This window comes from Gallus gallus, chromosome 10 (genome assembly GCF_016699485.2).
Source record: "Gallus gallus isolate bGalGal1 chromosome 10, bGalGal1.mat.broiler.GRCg7b, whole genome shotgun sequence".
In the NCBI taxonomy this organism is placed as follows: Eukaryota; Metazoa; Chordata; class Aves; order Galliformes; family Phasianidae; genus Gallus; species Gallus gallus.
The window spans coordinates 11,144,393-11,162,921 of NC_052541.1; the positions used below are offsets into that span (position 1 = coordinate 11,144,393).

Here is an 18,529-nt window from a genome sequence, read left to right on the forward strand (position 1 = left end):
CTGGGTGCCTGACCCACACTGCATGTATGGCATTGCCACTGTGGCTTTCCCTCGGTGTCAGGCAGATTGTTAGGGATGAGAGCTTTTGCTCCTGAAAGTGGCCAGGGATCATACTGCACACATAACACAAATGGAAAGCAGAGGTCTGGCACTTCCCAGAAGCTGGCTGCAGTTGCTTTATAACGTGCAAAGTCTGGGCTTACTGGACTTCTCACCTGTATAAATCTCTGTCCCTATGCCCTTGGCTAGCTACTGCTCCTAAGATTATCATGTCTGTACCACAGCATCTTGAGTGATAGCAGAAACGTTACCTTACAGCTTGGTGTGCAAAACACATCACTAGTTTTACAGCATCAGCCCTGCCTCTCCATCACAACCAGGCAGACCATTAATTCTGGTTTGATTCCTGTTTCAATTTTGGTGTAACAACATCTGAGACATCTTTGAGGTACAGGGTGAAAGAGGTACAGGGGGGGCATTGAGTCCTGTCAGGAAAGGACCCTGAGCAGGACATGACCATCCACATTGATCGGGACAGTCCCAGTGTCTGTGGTTAATTAGGTTACTAGGTCACTGAATGCAGTTTTCGTTAATGGCTCATGTTTAATTTGAACTGCTTGTCCCTGTAGGTATGGATTAATGCTTAAGTGTCTCAAGAGAAGAAAGCCATTAGAAAGAGGCAATATCTTTTATTAGGCCAGCCAATATGCTTAAAAAATGCAGGAGTTGATAGGTGTGCTAACCACTTCTCATATCTCATTATTATCCATTGTTTTCAGCAGACATCCTTCATTTTCATTTACTTATTTATTTTAAGCCAGGGCAATTGATCTCTGGTTCACAGGAGTTTTAGCACACCCTCCCAACTCTTGGCTAAAAGCTTCAGGTATTTTCGGGAAGCCCGGCACACCGTTATTTATATCTTCTATAAGAGCGTAATGACATCAGCATAAAATGAAACGATTTTGCTATTCCCAATACACTTATACTTCTGTAATCTCTTCACCATCTTTGATCTTTCATACTAACGGCTTAATAATTAAATGGAGGAGCATGATCATAAGGGAAATCTTGGTCCCATTGCTTTGCATGGCAGTAATAAACAGCTTTTCTAACATTTTCAAGACAGACAACTGTCAGATTTTCAAACACAACTTTTTAAGCCATTTTCAAAAGTGCCCCTTAAGCCATATCTTTTCAATATTCTGACCAGAAACAGCCTTTCTGCTGGTTTTGGAAGCCTCTCCTGCAAGTAGAAGGCTGTAGCATGGACAATGGGCACTTCAACAGAGTGAAGACATTAAAGAGTCACTTAACGATATCAGCAATAAACTTACTCCAAGCACATCTTTGGTCAATTCTAGAGAATATGGTAAAATCTCTCTGATTGGGCTACAAGGACCTCCAAATGTGCTGATTCTAAAGGTACCCAAATGTTGCATTGTATCACGCTTACCTGTTACTCAAAACAAATGATTCCCCCTTGATCCACATTAACCCTTCGATTTACTTATTTAGCTGATATAAACACCTCTTTGAGGTGAAACGAGCACTCCTCCACATCTAAACATCACGAAAGCTCACTATCACCAACATCACACTTTTAAAAAACAGTTTTGCATGTGATTGATTGAGTGGCCTTAGCACCCCAGGACAGCATCCCATTATTGCCATGGTACCTTAACAGACATCCCAAATCCAGAAGTAATTTAATACACAAGGTAAAATATGCTTTGTATTTAAGAAACACTTGCAAAAAAACCCACACATCTGGAAACAACAAAAACTCAGTAAAACAGTTTTAGAAAACTAAAACCTTGTAAAAATTCGATTGATTGAAATTTCTCCCTCCAATTGCAATGGCTTACCTTAGCTATTTTAGACACTACAAGAAAATTCTGTCCTCAGGGCTGCATTCAAATAAAGCATGCAAGAGGAACAGCAGCATGAGAAGCTGTGCACCACGTCCTGGGACACAGTGTTGAGTTAACTGCTAAGCTTGGTGCCAAGTAGCCATGCTTCAAGTGGTAACTATGTGCTAGATAAGCACCGCTTTTCTGTAGCAGGAACAAACATCTCAGCCACTTGATGAGCACTTGGCAAGACCACTGATCTAACGACAGAGAATTTATTTTAAACTGCTGGTTACTCATTAGCAGAGACAGTCATGTGCTGCTGCAGTCAGCCCCTACCCAGGGCTGTGCTGATACCAGGGTCAGGGCAGCTCCAGGAGGTGCAACCTTGGTCCCACTTGGCTTCACAGCATTGTGAGCATCTGGAATTGCAAATGACTTTAACCACACTGGGCAAAACACCAAAATCCCCACACTAGAACCATCAGCAGCAGCCCAATTTAGTTTATAGTTTAGACCACAGAGTTTGCAATGCAGCCTTCTGTATAAAGAGATACTAGTAAGTTACAGGAATTGATCAAAGCGCGTGGATGAAAAGGATTTGTAGAATCATGCAGACTGGAAGAGGCTGGATGGGTACATGCACTTCTTCACTCTCAGCAAACAAGACTGTCAGGGAGCCACGTTACCTTGGACAGCTGCTGCTCAGAGGGAAAGCCCAACCCAAACACAGTGTTGGCTCTGCTGTCTGCCCACTGGCCGAACTTCTGCGAGGTTTTGGTGAAGGTCATGTTGGGGGTGATTGTGCTGTTTATGATCACCTGTTTAGAAACAGATCAAAAAAGAATTATAAGAAGCCACATCAGAAATTTATTTCCTAGCAACCGTATAATTCAAAGCAATTAGCAGTCTGAACAGAGAAGCTGCAGTACTCCCAATAATTTCTCCCAAAACATATATTTCATATATTATCTTACGTGATGCAGGAATTGTGATGTTTTGTTATCTTTTATTTCCAAAGTACCATCACAGCCCTGCAGTTTAACACCACAAAACTCAAAGCAGGGACAAGAGGTATAAAATGACCCTGGCAGAAACATAGAGTCAACCCCACTTTTTTCCAGCATGGAAGCAGACAATTATAGTTTAACAGCGAGCTTAACCAGGGAGGGTGGTAAATGACATCACCAACAATGCACGTGCAGTTTCAAACATAAGTGTCTTGGACAAATATTTCACCACTTTCACACTGACTGATATCTGATTCAGCAGCCTTGAAAGCAGCAGTGGTTCTTGTGATCAAAGAAATGGCCAACAAGAGGACGGCTGCCGGTATGCAGTCTCTCAGGAACTTGGTAGGAAAAGCATAACGTGTAACGATACCAAAAGGAACGAGATCTACATGCCAGTTCATTATCAAAAAATCTCAACTTTATTTTCAAGATACATCATTATATGAGCCTAGAGACCCCTTCCTTTGAAAATGAATTCATGAGCAACAGTCTTACTGCTAGCAGAACAGGAGCTTTCTTTAGTAACGCGTACCATCATTTCCAATATGCAAATTATGGAGTAATTAAGCCAAATCCGTGGGACAGCTTAATTAGCATGATCAGGAAGTATCCTGGCAACATCATTTGCTAGGTATTCCAAGCAGATTTTTCCTAAGCTATCATTTACATTTAGCAAAAAGCGTGAATTAAATTCACCAGAGAAAGAACATTCCTTGCCCCAATCCCCTTTCTAACTTCTGCCTTCTGTGTGGGTGCTTTTGTTTTTCTTCTTAGAAGCTGCACATCTTCAGTGGCTCCCCATACTCTGCGCCATCACTTCCCAACAAGTGTACAATCCCCTGCTGTGTGCACAGGACCGACTTTGGCACACAATGAGTTGATCCAGACCAAGCTCAAAAGCAAAATGAAATCATTGCTGCTGGAAGCTTCTCACCAAAAGGATGAAAGCAGGGCAGGGCCAGGTGGCTGGGACTCATAAATTCTGTTTTACTTTTTTAATAGGAAGAATCAGGATGAGAAGGGGGAAGAGGTGATTCTTCTTCAGCCAGCGCTGGCTGACATATGCTGTGTAGAAATGAACTTTTGGAGATCAGACATGGTTTTGTATGGCTGTCTCATAGATAGAGACGTAAGGAAAGCTGTCCAGATGTGCTGTGCCCCAGCTGAGTCACGCAGGCGGCCAATATAAAAACCTAAATTCAACTCCAGTGATTTAAATTAAAAGAAAACCAAAGACTTCAAAGACTTTATTGCATGGTTTTGACAATTCAAAAGGAGGATGACAATAGGAGGATTGGATGATACAATGAGTCACAAGAAAGTGGGGGGGGGGGGGGGGGGGGGAAATCTATGGCCAAACGATAAATCAGGATGTTTTCCCATAAACATTAAAGAAAGTGCTGAATGTATATCCTACATCAGACAGGTGAGCTACTTAAATATACTTGTCTTATTGAGTTATTTTAGAAGCTCTGAAACAACCATACATTTCAAGGGATAAAAAGTATTATTTCAGCCCTACCGCACCTATCAAATCAGGCATCTTTGGGTGAAAAAATAATAAAATGACCTCTCTCACTGAAAGGCAAGAACCTCCATCATGGGAAGCGGACAATGAGAGTAATAAAAAATCCTAAAATAAACATTTAGAAAATGCAAACATAAAAAAACACACCAAAGACAACTTTTAGACCACAGTCCAACATCAAAGGAGTGATAAGAGGAATAACGAAGACTACAAACTCTAACACAAGGCAATTTATTGAACAATGAGATGAAGTATACTAGCTTAGCACCTTAGAGGTTAATTTTTTCTATAGCCAGTGCAGAATCCAAGGGAAGGCTGTGGTGATCACACACCTTCAAGAAACTGCCAGTTCTTCTGCTAAGTTTTTAAGTGAAACTGCTTGGAAGCCAGCTCTAGCTTTTTTTTAAGCCGCCCTCTGTCAGTCAGATGCCCCAGACGCCACAGAAAAGTGAAAACCTGAGGAAAAGCTGAGAGCAACTCAGAGCTGCATGGAAACAGTCAGGAGAAGGGGAACACAACACAGCGCCGTGAGGTACCCGTGATCAACACTATTGGCATGAAGAATCCAAAACACAGCACCATACAGGTCTCTACAAAGAAAATCAACTCTATCCCAGCCAAACCCACAGCACTGTGGGAAGGCTTCCCATAATCCGTTACCGCAGTCCTATGAGAAGAGTCCACTCATCATTCAAACGGGCTCTTATGAAGCAGCTTTGCATTGGTCCTCATTCCTATAACACATAGGATGGAATTCTGACCACATCAAAACCCCAGATAAATATGGGGAAGCCAGGGTAATGGCTTCATGGACAAACAGCTCTAATGAGCTGCCATCAGTCCCTGAAGCGGTTAACGTGTTCTCCCTGCAGACAAAGGCAAAGAGAAGCACAACGTAATAAGCACCTTACAGAATAATAAACTCATTCATCACACTGGCGGAGTTGTCTACGTGTGGTTAAAAAAATCTGCCTTCGCTCTCATCCAGATGCCAGCGCATCAGATGGCAAACATTGCTGCTACGTCCACACAGGCCAAACAAAATCTCAGGCTAATTTCACTTCCTCTGGGAGAAAAACAATCCTGACAGATCTAAATTTTTATTTAAAGATGACACTGAGTAATTTTTACAGTACAAGGTGGTGCTCTGTCAACCAGAAATGATTCGAGACATTTAGGAACACACACCGGGCACATTCAGCAGATAAAAGTAGGCAAATAAGCTGGTGCAGGGCAGAGCCCTCGCAGGCTGAAACACACCCGCCTCACTGCCTTCCCACGGAGAGAAGGTGCCAAATAAAACAAGCAGAGAGGTCACAAGATAACCTGGGTAGAAGAAAAACTGTAGTGGTAGCTCGAATTGCTCACTATAAATGAGTGGAGTATGTACACGCAGCCACCTTTTATCATGGGGGATGCTTAGTGCATTTAAAAGGGCCTTCCCAAACTCCCCATTATCACCAAATCACACTGATGTGTTTCCTGAAAGGTGTTTTCTCAAGTCAAGGTGGGGCAAATAAGAGCACAGCAGCCCATGCAGAACAGTGCTGCAGCAGCCAGGGGCTACCAGTGGCTTGGGACATCCTTGGCATCATGCTGGGTTTCCAGAAGCAGCAGCAAAGATGGGAGCAGGCTCAGCCCCAGGAGGAGAGAGCCAATGGCTGCGAGCATCTGGCAGAGCCACCAACACACCGCCCTGAGCAGCACCAGGACATTTCCTCCACTGGGACACACACCAAGGGGATGCCAATCCACAGAGCCAGCTCTGGCAAACACCTCTCTACCTGGGAACAGACCAAAGTAAGAGCCGTGGGATTGCTAGACTAGCCAATTTGTAAGTTCTAGAACTGCATTAAATCAAATCAGAAATGGGACAGAAATAATCTCATCCTTGATTCTGGGACCAAATTCCCAGTTCACCAGATTGGGAAATTCCAGAATAATTCCTCTTTAAATTCACATCACCCGCTGTTCTGAAGCAACTTCACCTCCAGAAAAGCCCTAAGGCTCAAGGGCACAGTATCTCTTCATTAAGAAGTCACTACATTAAAACCTCCCCATTTCATTTTCACACCTCTCAATATGTGCTTTCCAGTTTGCAGCCCTTGTGAAATTTAATTTCCTCAACCCACCAGGCTGCTAATCTTCAGTAAAGATGTATCTCAGTCTAAAAACAGAATTGATGAGGGCAGGGAGCTGCCAGTCCTCAGGCTGCAGCTATCACAGGCTCAGCGGGTTCTTCCAGCTCCTCAAGCCAATGTGAATCAGAAGCACTCGTGACCCCAGACATGAAGGCCAAGGGAGAGGGATGGGTTTGCAGAGAAATTCTCTCTCTATCTCACGTGTTCAGCAACTCCCTCGTGGAATTTATCCACCTACATTGCCATGATTTGCACTTATCTTCACTATCTGCCATCCTTTGCTGACAGCTAGACTGAATGGTAATGCATTTTCACCAATAAATCACTGGTGTAAGAAAGCAGAAACTGTATATTACATGAGTGCAATGACACCATGAGGAAGGTGCTAACCTCGGAGTGGGGCTTAGAGCTCTTCACCGCCTTCTAAAGAAAACAGTGCAGAAATGAACCACCCACCTGTGACCCCACAACATCAGATCATCTCTGCTCCAGCCTGCAAAGACAACACACACCCACACACCCACACCATTAACCATGACAGGGCTAGCAAAAGGTAAAAAGGGAATCCCCTCCTGAGCCCACCATCCAAATGGGATCAAGAGCAGCACAAAGACAGACTCACAGAAACTGGGATGAAAAAAAGAACAGCCCTTGACCAAAACAGTGAACTTGCAATGTAGGAGAATTAATTACAGCTGTCTAACAAATCAGGGCCAGTAGAAATCTTTCTCCCCACCCTTTCTACTAAGACTTTGTAGAAGGTCTTTCAGAAAGAAAAAAAAGCCTGGGAAAACTATAAGCAGCATCTACACATGTATGAACTTTGCCTTATCTGCTGTATCTCCCACACAGGCAGTGCTTCACCTGGCACAGGCTGAGCAGACTGGGAGCACCATAAACATGCCAAAAAGAACACTGAATGCCTCCATTCTGCCTTTCTTCCTGCTCTGCTCCATCACTTGTGTGCAATGGGGAGGTTGCAGCAATGGGCAGGGATAGCTGCCAGGTCAGCCAGGTAACCAGGACGGTGGCTATGCCTCCCAGACACAGATTTCAGAAGCATCTGTAACACGCAGTGCTAAGAAAGCAAGCATGGAAGAGGACTCACAGTGATCACAACCCTCACACTCTGCCACCGATGGCTCTGTGGGAATAAGGGCCATTTCTGCCGTTGCACTTATCTCTTTTTTCCCTACAGATCCACTCTGCAACCCCAGGGCTGTGCGTTTTGAACCCCATAAAGCAGCAAATCCCAATCCATGCATGACATATAGGTAGAAGTAGCTCTTGGCCTCCTGTAAGAGAAAATATGTAAAAAAATGCCCTCCTTCCTAAGTAAAAAGACTAATAACTGTTTTTCCTCTACTAAACTATTTCTGTTGTAAAGTCCTCATTGTGAACCTGTCTAAATGCAACGCAAGTGGGTTCACAGTGATGTGCATTCTATTAAGTAAACCTCCTGCTACACCTACTCCATTGTGCTCTTTTTCTTCCTGAAGTAATTAACATCTCTGCAGAGCTGGTTTCCCACCTCCTCCACCCAGTCTAAATCTCTAAAGTCTCCTATTTTTTGCTTTGACATCTGACGAGAATTTCTTTTCCTTTTCGGCACAGCACACACATCCACCCACCACCCCGCTCAGCACCAGCAGCTGCTCCTTGAAGCAAAGCTACAGCACTGCTTTCCAGCCCCTCCGCTCTGGAACAAATTGTCACCCAGGAATTTCATGCAACGTTTCATAAAATATACAACCTGAGAAGCCTGTGTGTTATTTCCAGGTGAGAAATAACGTCTCTGAATTTCTAGAGATGAAGAAGAATTCAGCGAAGGCATTTCTTCCTGGTGACTACAAATTGGGTGAGGGAGAAGGCTGCATTGCTTACAGTTAGATACAGCAAAAAATACATAGTTGTCTCACATTTGTGCTTTGGGGAATTTCATATAAGCATGTGGTATTTGCATAATTGAATCCCTACATGAAGCATTTAAGCACACCTCTGTCTGCACCCCTGAAGCTGTGCCATAGCCTTGTTTCCTTCTTTTCAGCCTAAAGGCCCTGTGCAGAGCTCAGACAGGACTTATGCCAGGACCCCAAGTTGTTCCACCACATACCCATCGCAAAAACACCAGCAGAAGGCAGGTATAGTTAGAGATGCAGAAACTGAATGAGCCAAACAAAGAAAAGATGACCAAGACTGCTTTTAAAGACAAGGCTGAGCTGATGTCTTTGAGGCAGAAGCCAACAGCCTGGAGCAGGGCTGCAGGATGCGAGCAATACGACATGGGTAGGATGAGAAGACCGTGGCTATCCTTAAAGATTCCTCTGTTCTGAATGGCAGCCTACACATCCCAGTGAGCAGTTGGCAGTAAGACAGCTTACCACTGCCTCTCTGAAATCTGGAAAAAAACTGCCTTTTGGAATGGGGAACAACCAAGAAGGACAGGTACGTTACTCTTGGCAGATGGCAGAACCTGCTTGGCATCTTCTGAAGCACCCAGACCAGCTCACTGTTAGAAGACAGCACAACAGGTGCAGTCAGGTCCTGCAACACACAGAAGCAATATTCCAACCAAACTGAAGATACGAAGTAGCTGTGGGATAACATAAAATAACAACCCTCCTGCATCCTCAGAGATGCCTGATGGCTTATTTTGCTGTTAGAAAATGAAGGCGGATGGAGGTTAGAGAATCAGCTTTGTAAATTATCTACTATTTTGTAGTTGGCAGTCTTTTGTACTACTCCTGGTTTTCCCTCTAACAGCTATAGTGCCACCGAACGCAACTCCTCAGTGCAGAATGAAGGAAGAAGAAATGTGTTGGGGTATTGTTTGTTTTCAATAAAACCAGGAAAATACTGCACTGACTTATGCTCCATGCTCCAATTTTAAGAGCACACACTGCAGTGTAGTATAGTTATAAATTCCATCTGGCATTACTTGATTAGTATGTTTGATACATCAACTCTAATGGGGATTTCCAGGTATTAGACACCTCTGGCACTACAGCAAGAAGGAGGGAGCAAATAGTGGATGCAGCTGTTTCATGGGGAAAGCATTCCTTAGAGCTCCATGAAGCACAGCTTATAGAAATGATTCATTACTTTTGGTAGCTGAACTTAAAAAAAAAAACAAAAAACAACCAACAAGAGAGACTAAAAATTCCAAATCAGTCAACCAACTGCTAAGCAGAGCTGTGTTCATTTCAATTCCTGATAGATGCACAGCACTCCTGCAACAAACCATGCAAAGTCCTTCTGGGATGAAGCTGGGGAACACTTGAGTAGATAAAACAGGTATTCAGCTCATCCCTGGGCACTAGGTTCCTCAACCCCCCTTGCAAATTTCTTGGAAGAAAAAGCACATTGCAAAGCCTGTACCCAAGCTGAGCAACACCATGCAGCCCGAGCTTTGGTGAGCGAGCGTGAAAGCTTTTGGCATGTAAAAATATGCCTACTTCAAGAGTTTTGCTTTGTTTAACTAATGAAACCAAAGAGAGAAGGGAAAGCATCTGCAGACCCTTCCATGCTGTGTCTGTGATGATGATACTAAAAACCTTGATTTTATCACCTAATTACAATTATGCATCATTTCCCCCTCAGATTTTTTTACAGATTCTTCAAAAGCTCTGTTAAGATCAAGGACCATGGCCTGAAACAGAGCTTTACCAAGAAACTTTATGGAGAGGTTATAAAAAGGGAAAACCTATCCAAGAAGGAAGGTTCCATATTTGCCAGAGCAACCAGAAATCCTCTAGCAAGTACTGGTTTTCCCCCATAAATTGCATTTATGAATAGGTTTCTGCAGCACTGGTTCAGTTGTGTGGTCTCTCCACGGAGCTGGTGGCACACACACGTGCACTGTACCTGCCAGGCAGGATCAAACAACAGCAGGTGTGCTTCCCATTCTTCGGTCAAAGATTCAGTTGCTGGCACTTTGTTTTCTGCTCTCCTGAGCTCACTAACTGGCTTCTGGAAGACTTCCTTCCAGAAACAATCCAGAGCAAAGGATTTTTCACATTTCAAGTGTAATAACTTGGAAAGAGATTAATATAGAAACACTTCAGTGATGCAAGCTGTACAGCTTTACCCAAATCCCATCCTCAGCAGATGCTCGGGACTTCTGGCTGATGCAGTCTCGAGGGACCCACCACATTTCCTGGTATTTACTTTGCTCCATTTCCCAGCATTTGACAAGCTCTCTTTCACTTGCAGCCCTGGGTCTTGTTTGCACAAACACTTTTAATGCTTCCCTCCATTCCCAGCTCCTCTCCACCGCTATCAGCAATGCAGAAATAACTGCAGTTTTTCCCTCTGAACACTCAGGGCCCCACTTGCAGAAGTGCACCCCACATTACCTGCTCTACCACCTCAGCCAGCATCAGCAACGACTGGAAACTTCTGCAGACACAACTCCAGGCTACTTATCATCTTCCCAATTATGAGATCCCGCACCGCCCCTCCGCCTGAATTTCTGAATATGTGATACCACCTTGAGCAAATAAAGGATGATGCATGCAGGCAGTCCCACACTTGGCTGGCAGCTCTGCATCTCCTTTATGCTGCTCTTCCTCACCACCAAACTTCAAAGAAAATAGTCTCAAGTTATTTTAATGTCTAGAGAGAAACAAAACCGCAAGTACACCACGAACACAGATAACATGAATATTTAAAGATCACTGGGGACCGTCATTTTCCCTTAATTTCATTCACTGTTGTTTCAAAACTTCTTTGAGAAGATTATGAAGCCTGGGATTCTGCAGCAGAAGGATCCATGGCACACCTCAGTGCATTGCATCGCACATCTCAGCAACTATTTGTCTTTGAAATGTGTGTTTTATTTTCTATTTGCATCTGTCCAGCTTTAGCTGCCAGCTGACTGCCTGACAGATTATCAGAGGCACTTTCCTGGTATCACCCCAAAAGTCACACTTCTCTGTGCCGCTCCACAGGCTGAATGAGTTGCATCTCCTGTATGGTGGAAAGATTCTCTGAAATAGAGAGTCCCTCCTGGAGCCCTTCAAAGTGACATCACAGATCTAGAAGCCGTGCTCACCACAACTCCGCTACATCCTTAAATGGAACTGGGAAACAAAAGTTAAAACCAGCATGGAAAAAGTATTAATTAGTTTCACTGAATGAGGAGCCACAGCTTGGGTGAGCCTGGTGAGTTATGACCAAGGGCAGGACAGATGTTCCCCTGCTCCTAATCTGCTCATCACACATAACCAAGGAGAGCATCACTACAAACAGAGCAGCTGCCTCTCAGAGAGCAGCCCCATCCAGCCTCATTACTTACAGCAACAAGCCCAAAAGGGGCAGCGAGAAGCAGTCAGAGACCCTTCTAGCATCAATTCCAAAGCACTTTGTGCAGCACTGTTGGTGCTATAACCTGCCTGGTAGATGAGCACCCACCTCCAACTTCTATGCCAAAGTCTGAAGTGGGAGAAGCCCCGCTGCAGTAGATAGAATGGCATCAAATCATTCTAAAGGTTCTAATACAGATTTGCAGAAGTTTAACATCTACACACAGGTTGGTAGCTTGGTCTGTCTCAGTGGCAAAGTACTTGTCTACATTATATTTTCCATATTTAAAGATTATAAAGCCACAACTAATGTTTTTACTCACTAGTCATCACGCTAGCATAAAAACAGTGAGATGTCCGTTATACATATAAACAAAATAAGCACACTGGAAAACAGGATTGTGCATTAAAATTGTATTTTATGCTGTGTTTTCATATTTCAAAAGATGCTCTTTTGATGTGGGGGGTTAATTAGTTCCATTTGTTGGAATTACTCTGTTATGGCTCCAGTATAATCTCCAGTGCTAATAATCACGTTGAAGTTGGTTCCAGTAGTTCATGAAATACTTAACATACTGTGATAGGGGTAAAGAGAAGATGAAAGCCATCACATACGCTCATTTTTCTGTACTATAGCAGAGAGCTAGTTCAGTAATGGTGATCTATTGGCATAGGAAGGTTTCTGCCTCACTTGGACCCTGAGAGCTCAAGGCCTGTCCATCCCTGCTGTCTTCCCTTTGGAGCTGGGACACTTTTGGGGCTCGTTACACAGCAGCGCCACGTGCTGCCTTTTGGTTGAAAGGGCCTTTTCTCATTGGCTTTCAGTAACAGAGGCATAAGTAACAGTAAGCTCACGCGCCTCCATTTTATGGTGGGCAGTCCCTCTGGGACAACAAGAACCCTGGAAGAAATGGGATGAAGGGCATGAAGAACACAACAGGAAAAGTCTTGGGGAGGGAAAAAAAAAATGAAAAAAGAAATCTCCGTCTCAGTTACTCTGCGGTGAAAAAAGTCTTGTGAAGCTGGAATAAGTATTTTCTGCTAAATTAACCAGATGTTACCAGCAGGGTCTCTCTGGGAACGGCAGTGCTTCTGCCAGCAGAGCAACACACGAGGCGAGGAGCATCAGGAACCGGGCAGCCCGCCCGGCCCCGGGCAGCACACGGCACAGCTCAAAGGCGGTCACAGCACTAAAACTAGGGCAGGTCAAATGGGAAATAAAGGAACCTCTGTCTCCTTGACAAAACACATATTTGCTCACCCACACCTTTGAAAAATCGCTGCGCTTTATTAAGGATTTCTCTACACTCACTGAAAGAAGAAAAGACAACACTTCACTTCCTAAGGTCACTTTCATTGTTCTTTTTCCTCCCATTATCTTTTCTACCCAAGGCAGTAAAACATCCTCCTATCATTTCACTATGAAATTATGACAACCATTATCTGCTTACAGCAGAGAAGTGCTGTGGGGCCACACTCGCCCTGCCACGGAGGAGCGCATCTGCTCTGAATGTGACAAGAAGAGGTGCCATGGTTGTTCTGATCCCTCTCCATCACAAGTCACATCCACGAGGTCTTGGAGGCACAGTTAAAAGATGCCACAGCAGTGCAGAGCTGTTGCAACGCACACATTGCTGGAAGCCTTTGTTCAATTCAGTTCCAAGTTTGTGATATTTGAATTACTTGGTAGGTTTTTCCTGAGCAAGAGTTGATATTGGTTTAATGGCTGAAATTACGTCAATGAAAGAAAAAGCACAACAAGAAAAAGCCTTGCCAGATGAAGGAATTTCATCTCTGCTACCATTCCCAGCAATTCCTTTTCCTGTGAAGGGAAGCTCCTCTAATCTAAGAGTCACCTTTTGGCAAAGTACCCTGGAGTATTTTTAACAACTATGACTTAAAATAATTTCATTTCCACAGGCAAACAAAATAATTTGTTTTGCATCTCCGAGCACAGAACCGGTAGAACCCAGAATTGCCTATAAATGTGCAGAAGATGCCCTGCCTCCATTCACGGGAACAGAAAAAGCGTTGTCATGAAGAGGTGGGTAGCAATTAGGACTGGTACAGGAACTGAGAAAGCCAGAAATACACCAAATATTAGCAGACTTACACATCATCCATTCCTACTGCCCCAAATATCTGCTGCCAAACGCTGCTGGGGCTCTGATTCTGCCCTCCAAATCTCACCATACCTTCCTGGTACAACACACCCTAATAGGCCTTTGTGTGAGGGTATTGTAACAACCAGAAGACACAACGCTTAACAACTAAACAGCTTCATCATACTGTATTATAAATTGGATTCACTTTGGGGGAACAGTGTGTGAATACTGATTGGCAAAATTAGGCCCACACTCTTATTCTTAATAATTACAATTTACTTCAGAAACAGACCTACTTACTTTGCTTTTCTAGCTCAGTAATTTTTCTTGTTCTCTCTTCAACACTTTAGCAAAATTATGCCCAACTCACTATCTTCCATCTTCAAGGCAATTGTTAGGTAGTAAACTCTTCTAAATCATCTAGCAAATGGGAATGAGCGTCAGTCAACATCTATTTTCTCTGAAACACGAGGCCCCTCTTTCCCCATCACACATATACCAAAACTACTCTTGCAATCCATTAGTCTTCAACTCCAATTTTACTGTATTTTTTCCTAATCACCTGATTAAATATCCCACAAACAGTTTCAGACTGCCACCTGAGGTGGCTCTCACTGCACCGGTTTACTTGGCTCCGGCAGTCTCAAAATGCCCCCTGCAGAGTTTATTGCTGGTTATTAATTTTTAAGACAGCTTTACGTTCTTTGTTAACAACTTATTTCTCTAAAGATGAAAAGGATACTGTCACAATCACAGATTTTGTAGGCATGTAACATCAGAACATTTGAAAACAGGGACAGTTTGCTTCTGAGGGCCAACAAGGATTATGTTTCTTTCTCAAATCCTATATGGAAACAAGTTCCATACCCTCTCCCTCATCCATATTGCCTGGATAATACGTATTTCCAATTCAAAACAAGTGAAAACAAACCCACCAATGGGGGCACTACCATGCATTATTCCAGCAGATGCTGGAAGATACCAGCCTGAGCAATTTGCATGCTTTCCAACCTCCTTTCTGCCTCTAAATTGCAGCATAATGTAGGTCATTTTTAATGAGAAGCCTTGCATGCGGCTTCCCCCACACACTACACAGCAACCAGACACTTCTGAGTCCATGCTCTCCCTGCATCGTCACTGTATTTTGTCATTTTTCAACAGGTTTGGCTTTTCCCCACAAAGCTGGGGACTTTCATAGAGCAAACTCTCTTGGCTGCCTCATTAACTCCGTATCGGTGTGTGCTCTTGCATTTTACTGTACCATTTCCTTCAGCATTCATTATGCTGCAGTTTAAACAGCCTCTGGCAAGAAACTTCTTAAAACATCATGATGAAACTGTTTTCTAGACAACATACAAGTCAATTATAATGCAATTAAAAGATAGGCTAATCTATTCTTTTGTTTAGCAACGGTATCTCAGTTAGCATCATTGAGAGCAAGCGTTTACGGTATCTGTGAATTCTTTTGCTATAAATTGTTTTCTACTGTCCACAGCACCTGTTTTTGTGTACAAAACGTAGGGATTATAAAACCGGTTCTCTTCCAGGCTTAGAAATGGAGAGAAATTGAAGTGGCTTGCATTGGGCACGGCCTGCCAGGCTGGCAGTGCCTCCGAGGGGCACTCAGCTTGCTCTGGGCTGGCAGTGCAGCCTGCCTTGCATTCTGCATGGCATCAAGGCCAGCAGGCTTCAGCAGCCCTGTGCTGTTCTGCATTCTGGATGTAAACGACATTTCCCTGCAAGTCAGTGTGCATCACCTTTGTCTAAAACTGCTAGAACAGGCACTTTGCATCCAAGGATGGTGAGCTGTTGGAGATGTGTGTCCTTCATCCCCACCTTCCCTCTAGGCCCAATCACTTCTTTCCCTTGAGCTTCAGTTTTCTGTCATTAAAAGAGGGATAATGTTGCCTGCAGCAATGCTAATCTGCCTGATATTTGCCAACACACGAAGACTATTCTAATAAGTGACATGTAAGGAGGACAGAGCCAACCTATGCTGCCTTTACTCTTCCTCACAGACCTACTGGGCTTCACTTTAGGTGAGGAAAGTAGGTCACAATGCTAAGCAGTAGTTGTGTGAGGGAGAAGAGGAACTTTTATCATTAGCTGGGTACAAACACCCTTCTTTTTCCACATCAGCACTCTTAAACGGACAGGCTGGGAAATGGGACTCTCCAGAGGCGAGCGTGCAGGCAGTGTTTCTTCTCAGCCTGCTCCTTAATCAGCATGGGTTCGATACAAGAGGAATAATTCATGTGATGAGCAATTGATCCTTGCTCGGGAAGCCCCAGGGGAAAATTCTAATGGAGGAAAGCGTGCCCTATTCTAGGGCACACTCAAACAGGGGGCTGTTTCCTCCTGGATAGTGCCTTTTGGATAGGTGAAAGGGTTCTGACACCCATCCAGTTTGCAGCCCTGGGCAGGATGCTCCGGCTGCAGGCACGTGGCTTCCCCCTGACACGCACAGTAATTACTGGCTCTTCATTAATCGCTCATAACGCATGTGTGCACACCCACAAACCACACAGGCCACAGGACGTGGCACCAGCCCAGCTGCTGGAGCCTGGAGGTGAGCATACCAACAGGAACAGCGTAACGATGGCCATGCATTAGTGCTCTATTGATGTCAGTGAACATCACCATCAATCTAAACAGGTGCTTCGGCTGATTTATAAGCCCCTATATAACCAAATGCAGCACAGAGGGTGTTTGGAAAAACAAACATTTTAAATAAGAGTGACAAACATAAACGGATTATTAAGGGATGATTTCTGAGGTAGCTCTCTCCCAGGATAGTAATATTTCAACACCCTCATCTGAGCAGGAACATGGGTAAACAGGCTGTACATTTGTCTTCTTATTCTACGTTTTGCACTCCTGCAAAAAGTAACCAATGATTTCTGTGCGGGATGGAAATGTTTTAACTTACACTTCTGTAGACTGCCAGGGAAAAGCAGCCACCTCACAAGTTAATCTGGGGGGGACAAGCTGGAAAAAGAAGGCTCTAAAGGTATTACAGCAGTTATCTGAGGAACATCTTCAATTCAAGCGATGAAGATGCTTGCAGGAAATCCTTCAAAACACTGTTTGGGGATGTAAAACAAAGTCAGGGGAAAAAAAAAAAAAAGCCCGTGTGTGGGGAAAACATCTTCATGCCTAATTTGTCACTCAACGCTGATGAACTCCAGTAGAAAAGCTGGAGAAAATTAAGTGCTAACCTGTAAACATTTCAACCATGCAAAATGGAATATGTACTTGGCATTTAAATCAAAAGCCCGAGTCTGCACATATCTGTCCCCTTGTTCCCCTGAAAAAGAATGTTTTTTTCACCAAAGAGACCTCAGTGTTATCTACCTAGCACAGGAGGTGGGCTTAAGCACTGCGCTATGGACTCAGTGCTGGCAGTTGAAGCCCTTGGCACATTAAGACCGTGAAGTCAGACTAATCGGAGATAAGATCCTGTCTGGGTCAATTCATTTGGGAAAAATCACTTTTAAGTCGCTGTCTTCTCAATTGTCACTACGAGTGTCCACAATGGATTACATACACAAAAAGCAAGTATTTATCAACTTATGTGTTTAACGCAGCTCATCTACATCTCCTGCCAGCCAGGGCTGACAGCCACGATGCTCTCCACACAGCAAACACACCGGGATACCATCAGCCTCCTACCTTGGCTCCATCCACACTGATAATCCGATAGCTGTTTCTCGTGCTGTCATAGAAGTAGGAAACAGTTACAGCCTGCTTGCTTGCGGGAACCCAGTTCTTCTTCGTGCTGGGGTCAATTTGGAAGACATGGGCTCTGGTGGTGAAGATGGGCTGTTCTCTGGAATAGGGAGGGACAGGAGAAATGGATGCATGAGTCTGCAGAAGATGAAATGTCCCAGAAGCCCAGACTTGAGCAGGCAGCACAAAGCTAACTTTTCTTCCTTGTGCTACGATGACTTTGTAACCCAAATTTCCCTCAAAATACCTATCTCCAGGAAGGGCTGCTCATATGTACTCACTCTTTCCCCATCCACACAGTCTGCCAAAAGCACCAACAAACCCCACACAGCTGGCTCTCCTGCTCACTGCTGTGAGCCTGCTTGGGGCCAGGATTGCTCTGCAGAGGTGCTAACGATGCTAACGAAGCGAAGGCACGGTATAATTACTGAAATATTAAAGTCTCTATCATTAAAGCAGCACTACTCCGTGGGCAGTTAATCAACACGAGAAGTGGGGAGATGAAAGAAAGAGGTCCCAGGCCCCATGCTGCCTGCCAGCACAGGTGACTGCATCGGGTGAGGTGTGGCCTCCCTCAGCCCATCCCTATGCACTATGAGGAATGCCTCATGCCAGTGTTTCTGCCCTAAACACAGACAGCCCAAACCACACACAGCAGCAGAGAGGATGCAGGGCTGGAAGGACAAGGCATGATACACATCAAGGCTTCTAGAGCACAATTAACATCACTTACAGGCAGCTAAACTGGATTGTTTTCAAGTCATACCTTTGAGCCAAGTTTAGAAGTGAACTGCAAATCAAGACATGCTGTTTATCTAAATATATATATTAAATACCTATATATATATTTATGCTTT

General features: G+C 44.1%; 1 protein-coding gene across 2 annotated transcripts in view; it reads right to left on the minus strand.

Moving 5' to 3' along the window:
- Positions 1 to 18,529, minus strand: part of HOMER2 (homer scaffolding protein 2) — a 48,208-nt gene that overhangs the window by 11,512 nt on the left and 18,167 nt on the right. Inside the window, exons 2-3 of one of the 2 annotated variants that reach the window (XM_015292025.4) lie at positions 17,616 to 17,772; positions 2,543 to 2,674 (exon numbers count right to left, since the gene is read on the minus strand). In XM_015292025.4, the coding sequence (XP_015147511.1) occupies positions 2,543 to 2,674; positions 17,616 to 17,772 (289 nt within the window). The remainder of the gene's footprint in view (positions 1 to 2,542; positions 2,675 to 17,615; positions 17,773 to 18,529) is intronic. The other variant, XM_046899155.1, reaches the window with a different exon arrangement.